Genomic DNA, 26,383 nt, shown 5'->3' with positions numbered 1-26,383 from the left:
AAAGCTATAGAGTGTTCAATACATAATAATCTGAGAATATTAGAAGTTTTGTAAATTATTGCTTATCTTCAGTGTTATTTGAAATTCCAACAATACCTGTTCTGTCAGTTCTGTTTTGCATAATGCTGAAACATTCAAAGCCATTTTCAAATGTCTCATATGACATTTCATTTGCATACAACTCCTGCTGGCACTGGTGTTACACATGTCAACCGTATTTCACAGGAATGTCTCTTTGGCATTTGGACAACATTTCTGTCCATCCCATGGAGGGAAATCAATTAGATTACCTCACAGGTGCTGAGCTAACATGTCAGCAGTTGTGCTCTAATTACTGTTATTGTTGACATTGTTAATTGCAGTGCATCACGTGTAGAAGCTGAATAAGACTCTCAGTGACCTTGATTTTAATATTACAGCAGAAACCATGAGGATGACTTGCAGTTGGATCATTGAACAGCTGACATGAGCAGGACGTTCCAGAAACAGCTCCAGGACATTTAAAGATGCAAATCCATGCATGCAAATCTGGTGCTGAAAAAGTGCTTGTCATCAGAAGTTCTGACTCGATCATCTACTGTCGTTTTTGCATTTTCCTTCATACGGGCTATATCTTTATATCTCAGACTATACACTCTAAAAAATGCTGGGTTTGAAAATGGACAAACCCAGCAATTGGGTTGTTTTAACCCAACTGTTGGGTTAAATGTTTGCCCAACCTGCTGGGTAGTTTTATTTAACCCAACTATTGTTTGAAAATGACTATATGGCTGACTTAAAATGAATCTAAAATGAAATTAAAATGTTAATTTATTAAACATATTAATAAATGTTAATTTTAAAGATATTTTGGGTTCATTTTAAGTAAGCAATACTGTAATTTTTAAACAATAGTTGAGTTAAGTAAAACTACCCAGCAGGTTGGGCAAACATTTAACCCAACTGCTGGGTTAAAACAACCCAATCGCTGGGTTTGTCCATTTTCAACCCAACTTGGGTTGTTTTTAACCCAGCATTTTTTAGAGTGTACTTTTCGCTTTTATTTGTTGCTTATTCTTGAATATATAATGTTTTATATGTGAGTCACAAAACAAAAATACAAGGAGTTCCTTTAGTTAGACTCTTCAACTAAGGAATAATCAACTCCAGGCAAATTAATGATTCAAAAAATAATGCGCATGTGTTTATGTTTGTGAGAGAGACAGAGAAATAGAGTATGCTTTCCATAGATTACATTTTGTGGGAAATAATTTGTTGTTTTTATCCTATTGTTTACAATATTTATTTGCTTGGTCAGTGGGTTTTGTTTCTTTTGCTGTTGTAGCCTATAAGGACATTTTGAAATAACTGAAATCATTTGGCGAAGTGATATAGAACTGTAATGCGGTCAAAACCTGCCTGGAACTACCAAAGTCCCTTTAAGACAAGTCATTTCACTCTGTGGCCATCTTTAAAACACCTGTCGGTCATGCAAATGCAGCTCTTTGAATGGGGAAACACCAAATTCTCCAAAGCTGTTTGCCAAGCTTTCGATCAAATTTCATATTTGAAATCACCAATGAAATCTGACAACAACTGTCTCATAAATTTGGTTTCTAAATGCTTGAATCATGACAAAAACGGTATTTTTCAGACCAGATCAAGCTAATGCGCATGCGCATCTGACTGTTTCTATAGAAATCGGAGCTTCTAACAGCCGCTGCAGTGACGCGATGACTTTACCAGTCGGCGATTGGCTCTTATTTAGAAGGCGGGACTTATTCCGCCATATTGCGCGTTGCATTTTCTCCCATTCAAAACAATACGAGTGACGCGTCTTGTGTTATTCTAGAGTCTTTGGAAGTACTTTAGTCGTGGTTTCACTGAAAATAATTGCACACCTTAGAACGTTCGTCAACCAATCAGATTCAAGCATTCAGCAGCCCCTGTAATGTAATACACTATATTTATTTAATAAAATATATTTTAAAGACCCAATCTTTCAGTTCAGTAATTTATTTTGCATGTTTCATAACACTGTTACAGTTTCCCTGAACTCACAGCCAAGAAATCCTGTATTAGCGGTCAAGCATCGGTCATCATGCTTTTTGCATTTAACGTTTTAACCAACAGCCTGGTGAGAAAACAGAGGCATCACAACTTCATAACTGCAGAATAAAATACTGGACATCACAAAAAATAAACTTTTTTTTTTTGTATATTTTTTAAATTTACATTCAAGTAATATGCAATATTAATAATAATATACATATTAAAGCATTGTGCAATTGAACAGAAGAATGTGTTCTTTCAGACAGAGCATGTATTGTGTGTTTGTCCACACGGCTCATAATTATAGGCATGTGTTGCACTTCACAGCAGGACAGTTTGTCACGCAAACCAAAAAATACTTCCACAGTTAAACATATACATTTAAAATAATTATATTTAGAGCACACACCTATCTTTGTGAGGACAGTCACTGACAGTGCAATCTGAACCCTGTCACACTCGGCTGCAGCTATTAGATGAGCAGGACACAAATACAAACTCAAAGAAACTACACACTCAGAATAATAACGGTAATAAAACATGAACAGAACAACCTGTACACATGGACAAAATCAGACAACAAACAGAAAAAACACAGGGTTTAAATGCACAAGCAAACTAATCAAAGAAATGAGACACAGGTGACACAAATTAATCAATAAGAAAAAAAAAAATCATCCACATGAACTTGAACCAAAAGATGTGCTAAACTCACCCAAACTAACACAAGAATAGATCACTCATGACAAAACCTACACTTAATTATAACCTCATCCCTAAAACCAAGTCTTGTCTCTCAAACAGGCCTGGACCGACCAAAATGTCCTTACTTTACTCTCTTTGACCTCACTACAATGGTCTAAAACTCAAACCAGTCCTCACAAAGCACACACACACACACACACACACACACACACACACACACTGCCAGCAGAAATCAGATTTTTTGTTGTTGTTGTTGTTTTTGCATATCCAGATTTTATCAGTCTGGACAGCAAAAAAGAAAAAAAAAATTCAAATCTCATCCAAACAACATCTGGAGGTGCGATTCCAATCAGATTTTTACAGATGTGTCTCAGTCTAGACACTCTGACTGATGAAATCAGATTTCAAATAGTCTTCTGCATCACTCTAAACACAACACACAACAAGTACGCCAAAACTGGTGACGGATTTGTCCAAAGATTTTGTGACTACAGCACGGGCCATCACAATATATACACTGTACCAGTCTGTCAGCTTGTTGAACATTTCTTTTATTCAAAAGACAAACTGTCAATTCTGCTGTGGCAATTAGTTCCTTTTTCTCATCACTGGCATGAAAATAATACGAAATAATACATATTATGTATGTACATAATTCAATCATTTTGCACATTCACAGTGGCTCTTGGTTCTGCAATAATTTTTCCCATTCATTTTCTCCATAGGGATTTCAAATGATTTTTCTTAGAAGAAAAGGTTCTATATGAAGTCCCCCTGTAGTCTATAATTTTATCCCTTAAAACTCACCAAAATTACATGTTTAAATGTTTTATTTGCCTGTACAAAAGTTTTCTTCATTCCTTAAAATAGCTTGAATGTTACTCTACACTCTTGCATCATTTAGTATACATGGATCTATGAATATGCTAATTAGCCCCGCCTCCACTCACTCGCACAGCTCAGAGATCCACTCGGTCAACTTACTTTTACAACGTTGGACACTGATTTCAATGCATTTTTAAAGAGAATATTCAGCAATGGTGCTGACTTGTGAATTTGCACATGGTTTGTCTTAAAGCATATTAAAAACACCACATAGACATATAAACAACATTAAAAACTTGATTTTCACCACAGGGGGCTTCCATCAGGCACTTTATCACTAGAAAAAAATGAAATAAACATGAAAGTATTAAGTAGCATTTCTCCTCATATAGAACCTTTTGGGCATTTAAAATCGAGTCAAGAACCCTAGAGTTCTATATAGAAGCCTTTTTTCTAAGAGTGCATGAGCTTCTTTCACTTCTGCAGCTCTGCTTGCTCTCTATCAGGCGCAGACGGTCCGTGAACCTCCAGTCCTGCAACAGACATTTCCACCGGCAAGATGCGCAGCGCCTGAGACGGACACACGTTACAGAAGTACGGAAACACTTTCTCGCTGAAGGTGTGCTTGAAGGTGTGGAGATGAGTGTCGCTGAGAGGGTCGAAGAACGACAATTTCCCTCCGTCCCAGTCTAGCTGGACTCGGACTCGCTGGACCTTCTGTTTCACTGTGAGCGGCGTGAGAAACTCCCCGGAAAGGCCTTGTCCGTACATCCCGTTGTGGAAGCCTATGCGCAATAGACCAGAACTGGGCGGGTCGTCTCGAGTCTTGATGGCAGACTCTGAAATCACTCCCAAGGCCCAGGTGGTGTTGTCACCAACCTCAACGTCCCAGCGTTGAATCCCAGAGCTGAAGCCCTCAGAGCCCAGGACGCTCGTATAGCCCTCACGTTTCTCCATGTAACCCATGGCCTGCCGACTCCACTGGCCGAAGCGCACCTCGCTCAGATCGTCAGACAAGTGCAGACATGGGTGAGCAGTGTTGGGGTCGAGGATGATGGGAACTATAGAGGAAAAAGAGGTATTTATTTATTAATTATTGCAACTTCTGAAAGATTTCAGAATCTCCTGATCAAAACACAAGCGAAAAAGGAGCAGAAACAAGAGATAAAAGCATTGATTGTGCATGTTGTAGTCTTTGAAAAAAAAAAAAAAAAATTCAAAATGTGGCTTTTTTTTTTATGAAACTTACCCATATTAATTGTTGATAAAAATGCATGAAGCTACACTTAAAAAAAAAAAAAAAATGTAAGGCTTTTTTTTAAGATTTACAAATTCCATTCAACTGAATTGAATAATCATTACATATTCATATTTTCAATTAAGAATTTTAAATGAGAAAAAAAAAACTAGAGATTAATAAAACTTTTGTATAAATCTTAATGGAACAAAGGAATTGACCATTTCAGTTTATTTGATTTGTATTTATAAAAAAAAAATTGAAAATGTTTAAATATGTTTAAATTTATAAATATGAATCATATAAACTGAAATGGTCATTTTCCTTTTAAAACTTTTTTAAAGCAGAGATTTTATTTTGCTGTACTGCATGTTCAGATATATTCTGGGGGCCATTAAATTTTTGTGAAAATGATCAAACATAAATAAATAAAAAAATAAAAAATGCTGGCTGGCAGTGAAAGAGTTGAATATGATGTTCTTCCACAGTCTTTTTGTCTTGTTTTCCAGCACAAATATCTAAACATTCTTAAATCAAGATACATTTACTGGAAAAGCAAAATGACTGAAGATATTAGATCTTGTTTTCTGAAAAAATTGATCAAATTAAGTACAATGGCATGCAAAGGTTTAGGACCCCCTTGCAGAATCTGTGAAAATGTGAGTAATTTTTTCAAAATAAGAGAGATCATACAAAATGCATGTTATTTTTTATTTAGTACTGTCCTGAGTAAGATTTTTTTTTCTTTTTTCTCTACTATAAATGCTGTTCTTCATCCTACTGCTACTCCTGCACTCACTCCTTCTGCTGACATGTGTGAAGAGTTTTTTAATTTTTTTATTGGTAAGGTTGATGGAATTAGATCTCTAATTTCATCTGTTGGTAATGATTTTATTGTTTCTGTTGCCCCTCAGAACCATTTGACCAGTTTTATGCCTGTTTCTTTGCAGCAGCTTAAGGATATAACTGCTAATATGAAGCCCACCAGGTCTCCTGGTGATGTGCTTCCTTCTTCTCTGTTTAAGCAGGTACTTGATTCAATTGGCCCAAGTATTCTGTCTATTATAAATACTAGTTTGTCATCTGGTGTTGTTCCGGTTAGTTTTAAGCATGCAGTTATTCAGCCCCTTTTAAAAAAAACCAGCTTAGATCCCTTTGACATGAGTAGTTTTCGTCCGATTTCAAAATTGCCTTTTATTTCAAAAATACTAGAAAAAGTTGTGCACGCACAGCTTAATGACTTTTTAATTAGGAATAACATCTGCGATAGATTCCAGTCAGGTTTTAGAGTGGGTCATAGTACAGAATCGGCTCTTTTGAGGGGGTGTCTAATGATATCCTGCGAGGTGTTGATTCTGGAAACTGTGTTGTCTTGCTGTTGTTAGATCTTACAGCGGCAGTTGATCATAACATTCTCATTGATCGTCTTAGGGATCAGGTTGGTATTCAGGGCTTAGCCCTGAAATGGTTCTCTTCCTATTTAAAGAATAGGACTCTTTCAGTCAGCTTAGGGGACTATTTTTCTTCCATTGCCCCCCTTGTGTGTGTGGTTCCACAGGGCTCAATACTGGGACCAATTTTACTTTCCCTTTATATGCTCCCTTTAGGTTCTATTTTTGAGAAATTTGGGATTCAGTATCATCTTTATGCAGATGATTCTCAAATTTATGTACCACTGAAACATGGGCATAAAAGTGCCATTCAGTCTCTTCATGCATGTTTGGCAGAAGTTAAGTGCTGGCTTGCAAATAACTTTCTCCAATTAAATGAGGATAAGACTGAGATCATTTTATTTGGAAATAAGGGGTGTGTGGATGATGACTGCCTGGGGATGTTTCCTGGGAAAAAACTGTCTAGCGTGAGAAACCTTGGTGTCATTTTTGACTCTGAGCTCAAATTTGAGCAGCAAATCAATGCTGTTGTTAAGAATAGTTTCTTCCATCTTAGATCAATATCTAAATTGAAATCTATTCGTACCTTTAATGATATGGAGAAGGTTGTTCATGCCTTTGTATCTTCACGTTTGGATTATTGTAATGTATTGTATTTGGGTGTGAGTCAGGCTTCTCTCTCCCGTTTGCAGCTCGTTCAGAACTCAGCTGCTAGACTTTTAACGGGTACTAAGAAGAGAGAACACATTACTCCGTTTTTAATTAAACTACATTGGTTACCCATACGTTACAGAATTCAATACAAAGCACTGTTGTACGTTTTTAAGTCCCTGCATGGTCTAGCCCCTGAGTATGTTACTGATTTAATCAGCCGCTGTCAATCCAGCAGATCTCTGCGCTCAAACGATCAGTTGCTTCTTGTGGTTCCACGTACGCGTTTAAAATGTAAAGGTGATCGGGCGTTTTCTGTTGCAGCTCCTATGCTTTGGAATGTCCTTCCTCTGTCTCTAAAAACTTGTCCTTCATTGGGTGTTTTTCAGAGTGCGCTTAAAACTTGTTTTCTTTAGCTTTTGACAATGCTTTGTAAGTGTGTATGTCATATGTCTTTTTTTGTTTTTTATATTTCTATTTTATACTTTCTGTACAGCACTTTGGTTCCACTTGTGGTGTTGAAAGAGCTTTATAAATAAAGTTGAGTTGAGTTGATATTTTACAAAAAATATGTTTATATATAGTCCACAAGACAAAACAATAGCTGAATTTATTAAAATAACCCCATTCATAAGTATGTGAAGCATTGATTCTCAATACTGTGTGTGGTTACCTGATGATCCACGACTGTTTTTGTGATGGTTGTTCATGAGTCTCTTGTCTGTTCTGAGCAGTTAAACTGAGCTCTGTTCTTCAGATAAATACTCTGGGTTCACCAGATTTGTCAGATTTCCAGCATCTTTTGCATATTTGAACCCTTTCCAGCAGTGACTGAATGATTTTCAGATCCAACTCAGGGACTCAAACACAACTATTAAAAAAGGTTCAAACATTCACTGATGCTCCAGAAGGAAACACGATGCATTAAGAGTCAGGGGGTGAAAACTTTTGAACAGGATAAAGATGTCTAATTTTTTCTTATTTTGTTAAAAATATATATCTTTTTCATTTAGTACTGCCCTTCAGAAGCAACTCTTAAATGTTTGCCAGAAGACAAATTAAGTACAATTTACCTTAATCTTCAAATTCAAAAAGTTTTCACCCCCCGACTCACAAACTTTTGAATGGGGTTATTTTTGTTTTGTGAACTAAATGCAAACATCTTTTATGTAAAACATCTTACTCAGGACAGTACTAAACAAAAAATAACATCCACTTTTTATTATCCCTCTTATTTTATTAAAATAATTCTCATTTTCCCAGATTCTGCAAGAGGTTCACATACTCTCGCATGCCACTGTAAGTTTAACCCATTGGTCCCTTTTTTAAGACACTCAGATTATTGCAGAAATAAAAGCACCTTTGAAAAATTAAAGTTTAAGTTCACTGAACTAAAACATTTTGTTTTACGAAATATTTATTTTATGAAATTATTTGGACTCTAAACCTGCTATAAAATGAAAGTCATAAGTCTAACCAAGTTGTGTTCCAAATTTGAAGCTGACATCACAAAAATTGAGCTGTTAAAATGATTTAAAGTACCATTTTCATGGCAAAATTGTTTTTACAGGATGAATTTTGAGTGAATGATACTTAATTACTAAAATATGTAATGGGGAAAAGGCAATAAAAAGACTTTGCTTAAAACAAGAACAAATATCTGCCAGTGGGGTTAGAAAAATAAACAATTTAAAGGGAAAAGATTTTTCTGTTCCCATTTTCTCTTGTTTTAAGCATAAATCTAAATTTTGCTTCTCCATGTGTAAAATGTATCTTGATTTGACAATGTTTAGATTTTTTTACCAGAAGACATGACAAAAATACTGAGTAAGAACATTGAACATTATTTTTTGCAGTGTGGGTTTTATGAAATATTTCAGATGTAAGACTCACAGTATTGAGCAGCAGCGCTCATTTTCTTCCACACTCCAAACTTCAGATTTCCCAGGTGCTTTGACACATCGATCAGCACTTCTGGAAACTTCTCTGGACATGGACTGCTGCAGGGAGAACTGTAGGAAAACATCCCTGAATTAATTCCTGATTTTGGGTCACAATCACAACAGAGAAGGTTCAAATTAGAGTTATTTCACTTACCTGTCAGGTGGGCCTTTGTACTTCTTTAAACGGATTCACATGGAAATGACAAACAGATATTATAATTAAAAACAAATTATTAAAATCAATAACTGTTTTCAACATTGATAATAATCAGAAATGTTTCTTGAGCATCAAATCATCATATCAGAATGATTTCTGAAGGATCATGTGACACTGAAGACTGGAGTAATGATGCTGAAAATTCAGCTTTGATCACAGGAATAAATTACATTTAAAAATATATTCACATAGAAAACTGTTATTTTAAATTCCAAAAATATTTAACAATTTTACTGTATTTTTGATCAAATAATTTAAATATTTAAAAAACTATTTAAATTATTCAAATTGTGCAGACATACTTTAGTGTTTTGTTCTTCCCTCATATTCAGAATATTTAAAAATTTATATAACCATTTTCCATATATGATGTCCTCTTCGGACATCACGTTAAAAAATCATTTTGGACCCTGGTCAGAAATAATATTAATAAATTGTGTTTACCAGCAGGAATGAGATGTTGTTGGACTCTAGCTCTTCCTCAGCGGTCTTCATTCTTTCTACAAGAGATGAGAGCTGACTGTTAATCTTCATTAGTTGCTCCTCTAACTCCTTCCTCTTCTGCTCCTCTTCCTCCCTCAGAGCAGTTATCCTGGCCGCCTCTTCATCACGCAGAAACTGCTGAAGATGCTCAAACTCCTTCTTAATGTGTGCTTCTGTTTGCTTGGCTTGGTTCTGTAACACAGTAAAAATGTAACGGTTATGCAAATGTTACCTGGAAGTTATATGAAGGAGATCTCACTGTTGTTTTTACCTTGATGTGTTTCACTCTTTGATTACAGATGAATTTCTCTGATTTTAAAAGTTTGAGCTTCTCTTGCAAAGGCTTCAGTCTTGTTTTGAGCACCTCCTGAAAAGAAAGTTGAAAAGGTAGCTTAGAGTAATATGCAATGTATCTCAAAAAATACTTTGCCTCTGGTCTCTGTGCTGCTCTTCCAGTGAACTAAAGGTCACAAATCACTTGATACAGAAGGCAGTTCAGTTCCTTAGTTAAGATTGTTTGATCGCTGCAGGATCTCCCTGAACATCATGTTTGTGAAGAACATTAGGCTTTTAGTCAAGTTTTTGCAGTTCAAAATCTCTCAAATATATATCTAAGTCTTATCTATAACTTTATCTAAAGTGATTGACCAATATGGGGTTTAAATGGCCAATTCCTAATACCAATATCTAAAAAGGCAACACAATATGGATGGATATGGATGGACTGGGATAGATGGATGGATTGGGATATATTGGATGATTGGGATGGATGATGGATGGATATGGATGAATTGATTTGGGATGGATGGGTGGGTGTGTGGATAGATAGATGGATAAATTGGGATGGATGGATTGGGATGGATGGATGGATGGATGGATGGATAGATAGATAGATTGGAACAGATTGATTGGGATGGGTGGATGGATGGATAGATTGGAACAGATTGATTGGGATGGATGGATGGATTGGGATCGATATATATGGATGGATGGATTGGGATGGATATGGATGGATGGATAGATAGATAGATTGGAACAGATTAATTGGGATGGATGGATGGATGGATTGGGATGGATATATATGGGTGGATGGATGGATTGGGATGGATATATATGGATGGATGGATAGATTGGAACAGATTGATTGGGATGGATGGATGGATGGATGGATTGGGATGGATATGTATGGATGGATGGATTGGGATGGATATATATGGATGGATGGATAGATAGATAGATTGGAACAGATTAATTGGGATGGATGGATAGATGGATTGATTGGGATGGATGGATGGATGGATGGATTGGGATGGATATATATGGATGGATGGATGGATGGGAATAGATTAATTGGGGTGGATGGATAGATGGATGGATATATGGATGGATTGATAGATTGGAACAGATTGAATGGGATGTATGGATAGATGGATTGACTGGGATGATGGATTGTGATGATATGGATGGATGGATAGATTGGAACATTGATTGGGATGGATGGATAGATGGATTAACTGGGATGGATGGATTGTGATATATGGATGGATGGATGGATGGATAGATAGATTGGAACAGATTGGGATGGATGGATAGATGGATGGATGAATGGATTGGGATTGATGGATGGATTGGGATGGATATATATGGATGGTTGGATAGATTGGTACAGATTAATTGGGATGGATTGATTGGGATGGATGGATTGGGATGGATGGATTGATTGGGATAGATGGACAGATGGATTGATTGATTGGGATGGATATATATGGATGGATGGATGGATTGGAACAGATTAATTGGGATGGATAGATGGATGGATGGATGGATATATATAGATATATTGGGATGGAAATATATATGGATAGATGGATTGAGATGGACATGGACAGATGGATGATATATATGGATGAATGGATGGATGTATGGATTGGGATAGGTAGAAGTATAGAACTAGTTTATATACTTAAATTATTCTATATTGTGTAATAAAAAAATAATAAATGATTTTGTTTCAAATAATCCAGGGATAATCTTGGAATGTATCATTATATTTTATGATATAGCAAATAAACTAAATTCTGGAAATTTAAAAAATACTTTTTTACACAATATTGATCCCTTACTCAAAATTCACACTGTTTCAAATAAAAAATGCTCTATAATATCCTGAAAAAGCAGTCTGTAGATTTTGAAGGGGACAGAGAAAAAAATACTGATAATCATGAAGCGCATGAATTTCTTTGTATTGCATGAATGACTAAAGTTTATTTTCTTTTTTCTTTTAATTATATGTGGATTTGAATTTTGAACCGCTCTTTTTCTTAGGTAAATTAAATTGTAGTTGCAGTAAATTGTGTAGTTATGAATGATCAAGAACAATGAAATGAAAGTGTTTTCTCTTAATTATTAAAACTATTAAAGTAAAGTGACACATTACAACAGTAAGCATATTTCCCAGCAGATAATGAGAAATGTACCTTGAGGGCCACCGCAGCTTCATCCACAGGTCTGCAGGCGTGATGGACGTGTGTGTCGGCGTTCACACACACTCCGCACACCAGACGCTGGTCCTCCAGACAGAAGAGCTCAAGTTTCTCACCATGCGTGCTGCAGAATAACTCGACCTCTGTCGACGCCGTACTGTTTCTCTCCTGCAGGAAGATCTCGCACAGGTTCTTCAAAGCGCGGTTGCACGGAGGACGGTCCATGTAAAAGTCTGTCCGGCACACGGGGCATCTCTGCGAGCTGGTGGTGTCCCAGTACTGATCCAGACAGGCCCAGCAGAAGCTATGAGAACACAGCAGGAGGACGGGATCCCTGAAGACGTCACGGCAAACCGGGCACAGAAGGTTCTCCTCGAAGCGAGACGGTCGAGATGCCATTTTTGTAGTGTTTCTGTGGCGAGAACTTGCTTTTGTGATCACTGAAGTGTGGAGGAGAGATTCAAATACAGCTGAGCCGTGATGTCACTCTCTGACAAAACAAGTTATGCCAGTGCAAAAAGCTTCCTCAGAACGAAAATCTGTTTTGAGGCCAAGTCTACCTACATTGTTTTTGTCTTTCCTTGGAAAGATCATCACAGATTCCACTGAGTTTTATCTGTGTCGTTTTTAACCCTTATTTTGGGATTCACTGGAACAAACATTTGAATGACGTACAAAACAATCAGAACTTTTTCTTGGTTATTTGGTGTTTCATTTTGAAACATGGATATTGTATTCAGTTGAAAAGTTTTTTAAAGTCAGAATTGTGAGATATAAAGTCCAATTCTGAGGAAAAACATACTTTTTTTGTGAGTTTATAACTCAAAATTTTGACTTTATAACTGACAATTCCGACTTTATATCTCACAATTCTGACTTTATAACTGACAATTCCGACTTTATATCTCACAATTCCGACTTTATATCTCACAATTCCGACTTTATAACTGACAATTCCGACTTTATAACTCACAATTCCGACTTTATATCTCACAATTCCGACTTTATATCTCACAATTCTGACTTTATCACTGACAATTCCGACTTTATAACTCACAATTCCGACTTTATAACTCACAATTCCGACTTTATAACTCACAATTCCGACTTTATAACTCACAATTCCGACTTTATATCTCACAATTCCGACTTTATATCTCACAATTCTGACTTTATCACTGACAATTCCGACTTTATAACTCACAATTCCGACTTTATAACTCACAATTCCGACTTTATAACTCACAATTCCGACTTTATAACTCACAATTCCGACTTTATATCTCACAATTCCGACTTTATAACTCACAATTCCGACTTTATATCTCACAATTCCGACTTTATAACTGACAATTCCGACTTTATAACTCACAATTCCGACTTTATAACTCACAATTCCGACTTTATAATTCACAATTCCGACTTTATATCTCACAATTCTGACTTTATAACATAATTCTGACTTTATATGCAATTTTGAGTTTATAACCCAATTCTGACTTTATAACACAATTCTGAGGAAAAGTAAGAATTGTGGGTAACACTTTATTTTAAGGTGACTTATTACACATTATTACATGTACTTACTATGTAATAACATTAAATTATGCATAATTACAACCTTACCAACATTAAACCAAACCCTAACCGTAACTCAATAGTAAGTACATGTAGTTAATTAATATTACTCAGTACTTATTTGAGTAATTATAATAAGTCACCTTAAAAGAAATTGTTACCGAATTGCGAAATAAAAAGTCACAATTACATCTTTTTTATTTTTTATTCAGTGGCGGAAAGAAGCTTCCATAAATGATTCATGAGTTGACATGACTAGTGTAATTTGATGCTTGAAGAGATAATAGAAAACTATGAGTATAAAGTATAGGTGACCAAAATTTGCAAAATATATGTGTGGAGGGGGTGATCTGACGCAGACAATAGCATGAACTTATATGCAAATGACTTGTTTTCTACTGATGGCCTCGGGCTGTTGTCACACTGTAAATCACTTTTAATTTTTTTAAATGATTGCACATGATTTAATTTCTTACTAAATATAAACATGACACATAACACTGACAATAAAAATATGCCAAAGCAGGCTGCCAAAAACCCGCATAACTTGATTTTAATTATAGCAGACTGAGCATGAAAATAATTAGTTCACATGACCACAACAAGCATAGAGTGTGTTATGATAAAAGACAAAAATGATCTTGCATTCACACAAGAAGTCTAAAACACAAGTCAAACAAACATAGATAAGGGGTATTTCACACACTAATTAAGTTTTTTAAGTTAGTGTAAATTATTTAATTTAATACTATTCATTTATCTGTGTGGCATTGGTTCTTATTTTCTGAGGGGGAAAAAGATCAAAATTCTAAGTAGGCTATTCTTTAATTTCACATCATTCATTTATTTGTGTGGCATTGGTTTTAAAAAGTCAAATAAAACTGCAAGATTCTTCTGAAAGCAAACACAGATTATTATGAAACGTGGAAAATCTTTAGAAAAAAATGAATCAATGAATCTAATTTCATTTGTTTTTGAAGAAAATAAGAAAATCTCCACCAAGATGCTAGGGTCTTCCGGATGGTTGCTGGGATTGTTTATAAGTGATTTTACAAGTTTAAGACTCTGAACAAACTCCTTTGTCCACTAGAGGGAGCCATTGCAATGCATTTAGACTGACTTGTGTTTTAAAGCATGTTCTCCTCTTGGCATTTGGAATATGAATGGATGCTGTGACAGCTGTGCATTACAGGACCAAACTTCCTGGAACTACTTTCTCAAATATAAAATTTCAAGCATGTAGCATGTTGCAAACTTGCATACTTAATCCTTCTGTGAACCGTCCTTCTTGTGAAATGGGTGGATTAGGCCCTTCTATTGATGTGATGTAAAAGGAACCAATTATCAGTGACATTCAACCTCCGGGGCTTGATGCGCACTGTGGCAGAGGACAGAGGAAACAGATGTAATTAATGGCCCTGTGTTATTTAGATCTGTTGTAAGAATGACAACAGTGATGCTGAACTTGAAAGCTGTTTCCCATTTATTAACACATCTGCCACTCTGTGTTCAGGCTGAGAAAAGATGTGCTGCTTTATTTGTGTCTGAGCGCTAGAAGCACTTACAGCCCATTGCTCGCGTACAGAAGAAACTGCATATGGTCTTTAAATTATAGAATAATAATCTAATGCAGTGTTTTTAGAACAGAATATTTGCATTGCAGTAATAATACACAACGCCTACATTGCAAAAAAAAAAAAAAAGGATTTTTTTCCGTATTATTTTTCTTGTCTTGTTTTTCCAGTAAAATATTTAACATTATTAAATCAACATTTAACATTAACATTTAAAATTCTTAAATCAAATAGTGACTTTAAAGAGTTAGTTCACCCAAAAATTAAAATGCTGTCATTTATTACTCATGTCCTTCCACACCCGTAAGACCTTCGTTAATCTTCAGAACACAAATTAAGATATTTTTGTTGAAATCCGATGGCTCCGTGAGGCCTCCATAGCCAGCAATGACATTTCCTCTCTCAAGATCCGTTAATGTACTAAAAACATATTTAAATCAGTTCATGTGAGTACAGTGGTTCAATATTAATATTAAAAAGCAACAAGATTATTTTTGGTGCGCCAAAAAAACAAAATAACGACTTATGGCCGATTTCAAAACACTGCTTCAGGAAGCTTCGGAGCGTTATGAATCAAACATTATTTGTAGCTGCCTCCCATCCAATAATCAATAAAATAAAGAGTTTCCTATAAAGAGCTTAGTGCTTTGTTACCTCTGATAAGAAACAAGGTCTCAGCTTTCAAACTCTGTCTATTTTATCATATAATTCAAAAATAAATGGCGTTTTGGCGCTCTTAAATGTCACGTGACAGATCGCTGTAGTGCCTCAGTTTCAACGGCAGCGCGGAACGCTATCTTTTCTTCCACTGTATTACAATTATAGCATGAAAAAAATGCGTGAAAATCAGTGTTTTAACCGCGGAAAGACGTCAATAAATCAGCTTGAGAAGAACAATGCAGGGGCAAACTGGCCATCTGGAGCCTCCGGGCCACTGTACAATGAGGGACGAATGGGCCACACAAGTCAAAATTTCTAGTGAATTTAGCGAGCTCAAACAAAGTCCCTTAGTCATTCGCCTCTCAGGCAAACTGGGCATCATCTTTGAATGGGGAAACATCAAATTCTCCAAAGCTATTCACCAAGCTTTCGCTTAAATTTCATATTTGAAATAAAGAAATAAAGAATTTGAAATAAAGAAATGAGATCTGACAACTGTCGTATAATTTTTTTTTTCCCAAACGCTCGAATCATGACAAAAAAACTATTTTTCAGACTGAATCAAGCTAATGCGCATGCGCAGACCTAAATGACTGTTTCTATAGAAACTGATGCTTTAGGGCCGCTGCAATGACGCGATGACTTTACCAGTCGGTGATTGGCTCTTATTTAGAAGGCGGGACTTATTCCGCTATATAGAGCGCCCCAGGGATGACGCGTTTTTGTAGGCCAACCCGGAAGTTAGCGGCGCGTGGGTTCCCTCGGTTGAAAGCCTATTCATTTTTCCCATAGACTTTTGGAAAATCGCAGAAAATAAGCTCTGTGTTTAACAAAGGGTTATGACACTTACACATTTTGTCTATCAAGATAATCTTTACAAGTTAACACAACATTTATACATTTTGAAGCCTAAATAAAGTGGTCAGATATAAAAAGCTAACAGTAGGCTATAAACGGACTACAGCACACCATGGTCGCGGATCAACGTCGCCACCACCAAGCTTCCTCAAACTTTATTTAGAAAACAACTTTATTTAAAAACATGCTCGCTGATTATGATCTGTGCTGTGTATGAATACTTATACACTTTTTCATGAGAAATGCTGTCCAAATGTCCTGTTTGTCATGATGACGTCTAACGTCCCCGCCAAAGGAAGTAGTCCCTTTTAGCAATTTGTTAGCAACCGCCAATTTTAAGACACAGTAAAAGTTAAAAAAAATCACACGCGGGTTATAACTGGTGTGTTTTATGTCATAGATCAAAACGTGAAAGTATTTAGAGGCTTTGTTAACCACAGACCTTATTTCAGGCGATTTAGCAAAAACCCATTCAAAAAACCCATAGACTTTACGGCGTTGGAACCGGAAGTCCTAAAATGCTAACTCGCTTCCGGGTTTTGCCTACAAAAACGCGTCATCCCTGGGGCACTCTATTGCGCCTTTCACTTTCTCCCATTCAAAACAATACGAGTGATGAGTCTTGTGTTATTCTATAAGTCTTTGGCTCAAACTTGGTGCAGCGCTTATCAATGTAAAAAGCTTGAAACAGCCAATCAAATCGAAGGAGGCGGGATTTACTGTTGACAGAAGCACAGTTTCCACAAACTGTTTTCGACAAGTGTTTAACTTTAGTGATATTAAATTGTCCCTTTATGTAAAAGAGCTGCGTAAAAATTCTTCAAAATTATTTACTGTTTGCCAAATTCACCAGGAAAGTTCAATATAATAGCTCTGTTGTTAATTTTAACATTTAATATTATAGTAATGTACAAAATGAGAGTTATCTAAGTAAGGTCAACAAAACAACTTTTCTTAGTAGCATGTTTAGAGTATTCTTGTTGTGTTCACACAAATTAATAATAATAATAATAAACAGACCATGCACTGTGAAGGCAGATTTTTCAGCAGTACATAAACAGTTAGAGATGACACTACAGTGAGGCCGAGCGCTTCACTGAATCATGTCATTAAACAGATGGAGAGGGGCACATATTTATCCAACATGCTGCGGGAAACAACACGATTAGTACTTGTACTTTAGGGTCGGTGATTTGAACAAATCCTAAAGTATTAAACTTTGACAGGTAATGTGCACCATTTGTGCTACGGACATCTCACAAATCCCACACACAGAGAGACCTGAGCCAGAAGGACCTGAGGATGGACTCTTATCACTTGGACCTTTAAATCTTAGCAACTGTATAGCAACCACTCAGAATGCCATAGCAACGCCCTGGCAACTATCTACAGCCTCCAAGCAATAGTCTGGGACAAAAATCTCTCTTACGGAGACGTAATGCATCTGGAGCAACAGAACTTTTTTCAACCGTGTCTTTAAATGCAGTTAAAATCAATGCAAATGAATCTCAAATCCCAGACGGGTCCGCAGCCACACCGTCCCATACATGGACAAAATATTCAGCTCTCTCTCTGCAGTAATCAGACGAAATGTCATTTATCATACTCAAATATGAAAGAATTTTTCTTGGCAATCACAATCGTGTATATAAAAAGCATAACCTGTTCAATTATCCGTGATAATTTTGCAGGAGCCTGAGTTTATGGGATCTCTCTCTCTCTCTCAAATGTATGGAGTTTTTCCGGAAGCCTTTCCAAACGTTTGTTTCAGCTCACTCATCATGAACAATGAACATGACTGTACTCACATGAAGCAACACAAACCGTCAGGAATCAGAGTGGTTTATCATATACAGTATGTGTATAAGATTTGTAGAGCTGATTTCATTTCATTGATCAGAACTGATTCTTTGGTAATTAATTTGTAGGTGCATTGTGGGAATGCATTTTATTTTCTTGCTGTAAATGACATCAAGTAAAAAAATGCGTACATGTTTTATTCTTATTCATAAAAACACATGAACAAGATATTAAATATAAGGTCTCTAAGGAATAACATGATGTAAATCTAATTTTTTGAAATGGAACAGTTTATTGAACAAAATATTTAAATCTTTTTGATGAGCATAATATTTGATACATCAGACTTTTATGGCTCAAATGATCTAGTTAAATTATGGAGCTCAAACTCAAGGAGGAAAACAGCTCAGAAAACAGTCTAAACTATCAATCAGATGACAGAATTAATTAGATAATTTAGAGGCCTTTATCAGATATGATACAACAGGCTTTATAGATTCAAATTTTCCCAGATGTTTTGAAACAAAAGACGCACGTGCTTTTAAATTTAGCCCTGAAATAATCACATCTGTGTGATCTTTTAAGCGTCACAATGTAATTCAGCATTGCAAAGAGGTTGTTATTGAAGGATGGAGCAGTTAAACACTATATTGGACTTGACGGCAAAGAGCAGTTGCTCATTTCTCATGTAAAAAAAGACCAATTTAAATGTAAATGTCAGAGAAAGAGAGGAAAATGGTTAATGTTATGGTTAATGGCCTTCATTGTTTTTTATTTTATTTTATACAGTTATAAAATATAAAATGCCTTCTTTAAAAGTGCATTTTTTTTGCTACATTTCATAAAATTTCTATAAACACATTATGACCTAAGACTTTTGATGTGTTGCACCACATCAGAGAACACAATGTTCAGAATATGAATGGAGATTGTTGATCAAATGAGTAAATCAGCTTGAGAAAGTTGATTTGTCTGGCTGGAGAATCTGTGTAACACCTGCTGCCTCTGACAGTGACCTACAGCGAGAGTCCGAGCGCCTGTCACCCTCTCTCACACACACACACCTCCAGATGGTTGAAGAGTGGGCCGTGGACACACATCAGTGCGGAGAGAGAGATGAAGGCAAACAGAGTGAGGCAGTGGAGGAGAGAAGAACAGAAGATCAGGAAGATTTCACAAAGAACTTACAAAGAAAACTATTTTTATATGTTCTGGAACAAATGCAAAGAGTGTGTTTTTTATTTTCCTTCTGTGCCACAGTGTGTTGTGGGTGGTCAGGGTTGCTATGCACTAATTTGCATACATTTTCAAAAATCATTTTGTTGTTCATTTTGCTGACATATTAGAGTCAAAGTTTCATTTAACTCCATAAATCATAAAATACTGTCTGCAAGGGAAAAATCACCATGTTTTTAGGAATACAATTTTGTGTAAAATCAGGCATAATATACAGTGGGTACGGAAAGTATTCAGACCCCCTTAAATTTTTCACTCTTTGTTATATTGCAGCCATGTGCTAAAATCATTTAAGTTCATTTTTTCCTCATTAATGTACACACAGCACCCCATATTGACAGAAAAACACAGAATTGTTGACATTTTTGCTGATTTATTAAAAAAGAAAAACTGAAATATCACATGGTCCTAAGTATTCAGACCCTTTTCTCGGTATTTAGTAGAAGCACCCTTTTGATCTAAAACAGCCATGAGTCTTTTTGGGAAAGATGCAACAAGTTTTTCACACCTGGATTTGGGGATCCTCTGCCATTCCTCCTTGCAGATCCTCTCCAGTTCTCTCAGGTTGGATGGTAAACGTTGGTGGACAGCCATTTTTAGGTCTCTCCAGAGATGCTCAATTGGGTTTAAGTCAGGGCTCTGGCTGGGCCATTCAAGAACAGTCACGGAGTTGTTGTGAAGCCACTCCTTCGTTATTTTAGCTGTGTGCTTAGGGTCATTGTCTGAAGTCCTGAGCACTCTGGAGAAGGTTTTCATTCAGGATATCCCTGTACTTGGTCGCATTCATCTTTCCCTCGATTGCAACCAGTCGTCCTGTCCCTGCAGCTGAAAAACTCCCCCACAGCATGATGCTGCCACCACCATGCTTCACTGTTGGGACTGTATTGGACAGGTGATGAGCAGTGCCTGGTTTTCTCCACACATACTGCTTATAATTAAGGACAGAAAGTTCTATCTTGGTCTCATCAGACCAGAGAATCTTATTTTTCACCATATTGGTAAACTCCATGTGGGCTTTCATGTGTCTTGCACTGAGGAGAGGCTTCCGTCGGGCCACTCTGCCATAAAGCCCCGACTGGTGGAGGGCTGCAGTGATGGTTGACTTTCTAAAACTTTCTCCCATCTCCCGACTGCATCTCTGGAGCTCAGCCACAGTGATCTTTGGGTTCTTCTTTACCTCTCTCACCAAGGCTCTTCTCCCCCGATAGCTCAGTTTGGCCGGACGGCCAGCTCTAGGAAGGGTTCTGATCGTCCCAAACATCTTCCATTTAAGGATTATGGGGGCCACTGTGCTCTTAGGAACCTTAAGTGCAGCAGAAATGTTTTTTGTAACTTTGGCCAGATCTGTGACTTGCCACAATTCTGTCTCTGAGCTCTTCAGGCAGTTCCTTTGACCTCATGATTCTCATTTGCTCTGACATGCACTGTAAGCTGTAAGGTCTTATATAGGCAGGTGTGTGGCTTTCCTAATCAAGTCCAATCAGTATAATCAAACACAGCTGGACTCAAATGAAGGTGTAGAACCATCTCAAGGATGATCAGAAGAAATGGACAGCACCTGAGTTAAATATATGAGCGTCACAGCAAAGGGTCTGAATACTTAGGTGTGATATTTCAGTTTTTCTTTTTTTAATAAATCTGCAAAAATGTCAACAATTCTGTGCTTTTTTTGTCAATATGGGGTGCTGTGTGTACATTAATGAGGAAAAAAAATGAACTTAAATGATTTTAGCAAAACTGCAATATAACAAAGAGTGAAAAATTGAAGGGGGTCTGAATACTTTCTGTACCCACTGTATATATTAATAATCCCCTCTGATGATAGGAATAAAAACAGAAGTTTGGTGTACTCATTTTGAGAAAACAGCCTTTATCAGTGCAATAAAATACTTATAAGTGTATTTTGGATATTTTCAAGACTGACAGCAAAACAGTCCAAAATCTAAAAATTGACCAGTGCATGAAAAAACCCACTGTTTTTTGTCTGTGGTCTCTTGCTTGTATCTTTCATAACACAAACAATGCAAGAAAAATCAGGCATCAAAGTTTAACGTTTAGAGTTCAAACAAAGACTATATGAGAAAGACAGTTCACTTCTATAGAGGGTATGCATTAACATCACTTTCCCGCCGGAACGCGCTCCCTCAGCTGGACTGAGTGGCAAAAGAACCTGCTGCATGACTGGATTTAATAGAGGAAACTGCGAAAACACGAGTAAAACAAACAATTACACTAAAGGTTGGGCTCGAAAGTGTTCCCTATGACATGTCAAAGAAACCTAATCCATGGATACTGACATGCAGCCAGGAGTCATGTTTCCTGACATTTATATGTGCCTGATTTCGACATCGGGGAAATACATAAAGCAAATGTGAGCATTTTATATAATACAATATAGGTAGGTCTAAATCAGAGTGATCACTTATATCAATGTTATATATTGGTTAAAATCACTGAAACTACCAGCAATAAACTAGGGGAAATAAGCATGATAGAGAAAAATGCACCATTAAATCAAACACACAAATGATATACAAAGACATGTTTGATCTGTGTTTGAGTTGGTTTTTGCTGTTTTCTGTTTCATTTGTTCCTTTTTCTCTCTTCTTCTGTTCTCTCACCTGATGTTCATTTAGTTGTTTAGTTTGCTCTTGTATTAATGCTGTCTTCATGAGCTATCGGAAATTTGATAATTCCCTCTTCTGAAGTCGAGATTACAAGCTCATCGCATTCAAGTTTCTAAACATGAGGGCGTTCATGTACAGTTTTTACCTAGGAAACAAAGCATTTTTCAATTATTCAATTATTAAGCATGCCGTATCATTATCTTTTATCATTATCACTCTTTTAGGCTATCATTTGTTTTTATTACATTTTAAATCTTTTTTTTTTTTTTTAAACTTTTTATTGTTAATTTGAATTCATATGCATTTGTTTAGGGTTATTTTAGCACACTCACTTGTTTTATGGGGTTTTTCTATAGACATTATGATTTTTATACTGCACAAACTGTTTATTATATCCCCTAACCCTAAACCCATCACAGAAAACCTTCTGCATTTTTACATTTTCAAAAAGTGTAACTTCATATGATTTATAAGCTGTTTTCCTAATGGATACAAAAAAAAAGTTGAGTCTACCACACACACACACACACACACACACACACACACACACACACACACACACACACACACACACACACACACACACACACACACACACACACACACACACACACACACACACACACACACACACACACACACACAAATAAACAGTCTTCAAACATTCACACATTTACACCTGCAAACAAACACATAATTTCCTTAAACACACCTGAACTCCATTTTCCCTCCCTCACTTTTTGCTATTTTTTCCCATTATTTAATTCATACCTTCCCTCCATTTTCAGCATCAGACTGGCAGGTCATGCTCCATACATCCCATAATTGCGGTAATATCACCAACCTCGGGTCCCAGTGAATGCGTCAGGACTCATTTCTCATGGGTTGATGTCAGGACTTCGTCATTCCCTCTCCAGCCCTGCATGCACACACATCAGTATTCAGACGAAAATGTGTGGTTAAAGTGATAGTTTACCAAAAAAAATGGCAATTCTCTCATCATTAACCCATTTACCCATTAAACACACTGCAGCAATTAATCAAAATAAAACAAGGTTACAATTATGGCTGCAACATGGAAAGTGACATCAAATTATTACATAATTGTTTTACAGTGCAGTGATGACAAATCTACAAAGTCTACAGGCGACAACCAGAGTTTTATTTTGTAATTTCAATAACCTTTTGGTAACGTCTCAGAAATGTATTGGACATGTGATATGAGTTAAACGGGAGATGATTATTCTTGGCTAAAGCCTTTATTGTGTAATATCTTCATACCTGAGGGTGCAACTAAATGAAAACTTTTATATAAAAAGCCTTTGGCTTTATGCTTAACACCATAGCTGATTTATATATGCGAAAGAACATCATTGTGCTTTTCAAATGTTATTCAATCTGTTTATACTTCAAGAAGGTTGAACCATGAATCATTTATACAAACAGTGAACAGAAATGAAACAAAGCTAATAAACGAATCCGCCTGCAAACGATGCACTCCTATAAAAAGACTTTGAATGAAAGCCAAGATAAATATACAATACATCCGATTGTTCAGAGTTTACATCGGTAACCAGAGCCAGGATTCGATGCATTGCTGAAGCTGGAAGAACAGGGAGTCCAGCCAGATTCCCAGTCTGGATGAAAGTCTCGAGTCGAGCAGGAGCCGGAGAGGAGGGTAGTAAATTCACATTGGTCTGAATCTGCAGGAAGCTCGGCCGGCTTCACACTGACCTGCTAACTGAACTCAGCGCAGCCAGCGGGATTTCAAACCTACATGATAAACAATCACACAGTGAATTTACAGCTCCAGGCAAGACTGGAGGTGATTTATGAGACCATTAGATGTCATGGGGTTTTTTAAGTTAAGGCCTAAAAAACAACATAATAAAGATCTGTTAAAGGACAGTTGGTTAAATCCAATTCACTTAACGAGTATGATCACACCACTAGGCTGATCCTAAAATATTTCATTTTATAAATGCATCCCATTTCAACTACAAACAAATTAATGAATGCATAAATGAATAAACGAATAATGTAAGTTGGGTCTTTCTTGATTTTATGAGAAATTATTACATTTTTACATGCTTTAAACCAAATAATTTGCTATTATTTCCATGCATTTTACTAGATTAATATTAACAGGCATTCAATTACTGCATTAACTATTTGTAAGATTTAAAGGGCACCTATTATATGCAAAATCCACTTTTAAATAGTGTCAGTGTGTGTTGGCAGTGTGTGTACACAACCACCCTACAATGATAAAAATCCACCCATTTCTTTTTTCTTTTAAATCCCCATTAAACCAAAGCAGTCATTTGTCATTTTGCCCATGGCCGCTGACTGACAGTCCTGCATTACTATAGTTTCTGCCCTCAGAGAGTTGTATGCTCGAGCAGCTGTAGTGTTAACAAGCAAAGTTCTGTTGTTGGACTGAAGACTAAACTGACTCTTCATTTTCTCCAAACATCTGAGCCACTGAGGACGCAGTGGATTGATCTTATTTTTTAAGTTAATATGCCCCAAATCTACCTAACTTCATTCATGTCTGCGCAAATCATTTTACTTCACACTGCTTTGTAAATGAGGGGCTAAAAAGATGATTCTCATGGATCTGTATCAACTGTTTGTGATCCTCCAGAAGAAGTAAGTGTCACACTGTTTATTTTTTTATAATAATTGTCATTTCATTTGATGTGCCTGTTAACCAGTTCCACAACAATTGTGGCTAAAGCTACTGTTGTCTTAAAGACCAGGGCCTTATCATATACTCTAAAAAAAGCTGGGTTAAAAACGACCCAAGTTGGGTTGAAAATGGACAAACCCAGCAATTGGGTTGTTTTAACCCAGCGGTTGGGTTAAATGTTTGCCCAACCTGCTGGGTTGTTTTATTTAAACCAACTATTGTTTAAAAATTGCTATATGGCTAGCTTAAAATGAACCCAAAATAGTTGGGAAATCAAAAACCAGATGCAATTAGAGACAACAATAATAGACAAAAGGTGAATGTTTATTAATAAGCTTTAATATTTTATTAATATAAATTTAATAGTTTCATAGTTTATTAATATAAATTTATTAATAAGCAATTTAATAAATGTTTATTGTTTCATAATTATTTATTTAACATTAATAAATGTTCATTTCCAACATACTTTGGGTTAATTTTAATTAAGCAATACAGTAATTTTTAAATAATAGTTGAGTTAAATAAAACTACCCAGCAGGTTGGGCAAACATTTAACCCTACCGTTGGGTTAAAACAACCCAATTGCTGGGTTTGTCCATTTTCAACCCAACTTGGGTTGTTTTTAACCCAGCATTTTTTAGAGTGTACACCCGATGCAATGTGGTGCCAGACAAGACACAAATGTTTTTAGCTTGTTTCAGCTCAACGCTCACGTCCAGCGCCACGTTGCTTAAATAGCAAATGCACTCATGCCCATCTGTTCACCCATGGGAGTGCTGCTCTGAAAACGAGGTGTGTTCAGGTGCATTGTTGGCGTGTTGCTATTTTGAGGCAACTGAAATAGACTGCGCCTGGGTCCGTGTACGTTTTGATAGTTTGTTTTCCAATTTGAAATGAAACGCACAGAAACGAGAAAACGGTCGTTTCCCGTTTTTTCAATTGTTAAAAAAAACGGAAAAACGAGATTTTGACTCGATTTTCGTTTTTTTGGGTCACGGATAGAAGGAGGAAACATGACTTCAAAACTCGTTTTCCACATGTGGGCGGTCATTACACGCCCCTTTCAGCCGATTGGTCTATCAAATCTGAGCCAGTGACGTCATCTTCAGTTCCTTCAACAAAATAACAGTCCTCTGCCTCTATATCAGTAAATGTAATAAATCGGCTTTCTTCTGTGCAACCTAACGTGTATTTCACAGAAATATTTTTGCATAGATAAAAAAAAGTTTAAAAAACCTACAATAAATTTAATTAAGTCTGTTTTTAAGCTGTCATTGTGTTTTTAAAATGTAAATGCCTCTACATCTGTTACCAAGCGCATGACATCCTTTGGGCTACTACCACCGATCAATAGGCTATACATAATGATAGGCTATTCTCTGTTATAGA

General features: G+C 36.4%; 1 protein-coding gene across 1 annotated transcript; it reads right to left on the bottom strand.

Moving 5' to 3' along the window:
• Nucleotides 1-4,035: 4,035 nt before the first annotated feature.
• trim35-27 (tripartite motif containing 35-27) lies at nucleotides 4,036-12,365 on the bottom strand. Its single transcript, XM_067409580.1, has 6 exons — nucleotides 11,961-12,365; nucleotides 9,755-9,850; nucleotides 9,445-9,675; nucleotides 8,938-8,960; nucleotides 8,734-8,852; nucleotides 4,036-4,622 (listed from the first exon to the last, which is right to left on the bottom strand). The coding sequence occupies exons 1-6, from the start codon at nucleotides 12,363-12,365 to the stop codon at nucleotides 4,036-4,038; spliced, it is 1,461 nt and encodes a 486-aa protein (XP_067265681.1).
• Between the last annotated feature and the right edge of the window lie 14,018 nt (nucleotides 12,366-26,383).

This window comes from Chanodichthys erythropterus, chromosome 1, assembly GCF_024489055.1.
Source record: "Chanodichthys erythropterus isolate Z2021 chromosome 1, ASM2448905v1, whole genome shotgun sequence".
Classification (NCBI taxonomy): Eukaryota; Metazoa; Chordata; class Actinopteri; order Cypriniformes; family Xenocyprididae; genus Chanodichthys; species Chanodichthys erythropterus.
The sequence above is the reverse complement of the archived record's forward strand: the minus strand, read 5'-3'. Positions and strand labels throughout refer to the sequence as shown.

What these genes read in the sequence shown, in the direction of transcription:
- trim35-27 (XM_067409580.1), bottom strand. Translation starts at nt 12,365, where the DNA reads ATGGCATCTCGACCGTCTCGCTTCGAGGAGAACCTTCTGTGCCCGGTT. An exon ending in AAAGAGTGAAACACATCAAG is followed by an intron (nt 9,676 to 9,754) that starts GTAAAAACAACA and finishes ACTGTGTTACAG; the next exon opens with AACCAAGCCAAGCAAACAGA. An exon ending in GAGCGCTGCTGCTCAATACT is followed by an intron (nt 4,623 to 8,733) that starts GTGAGTCTTACA and finishes TTTCCTCTATAG; the next exon opens with TTCCCATCATCCTCGACCCC.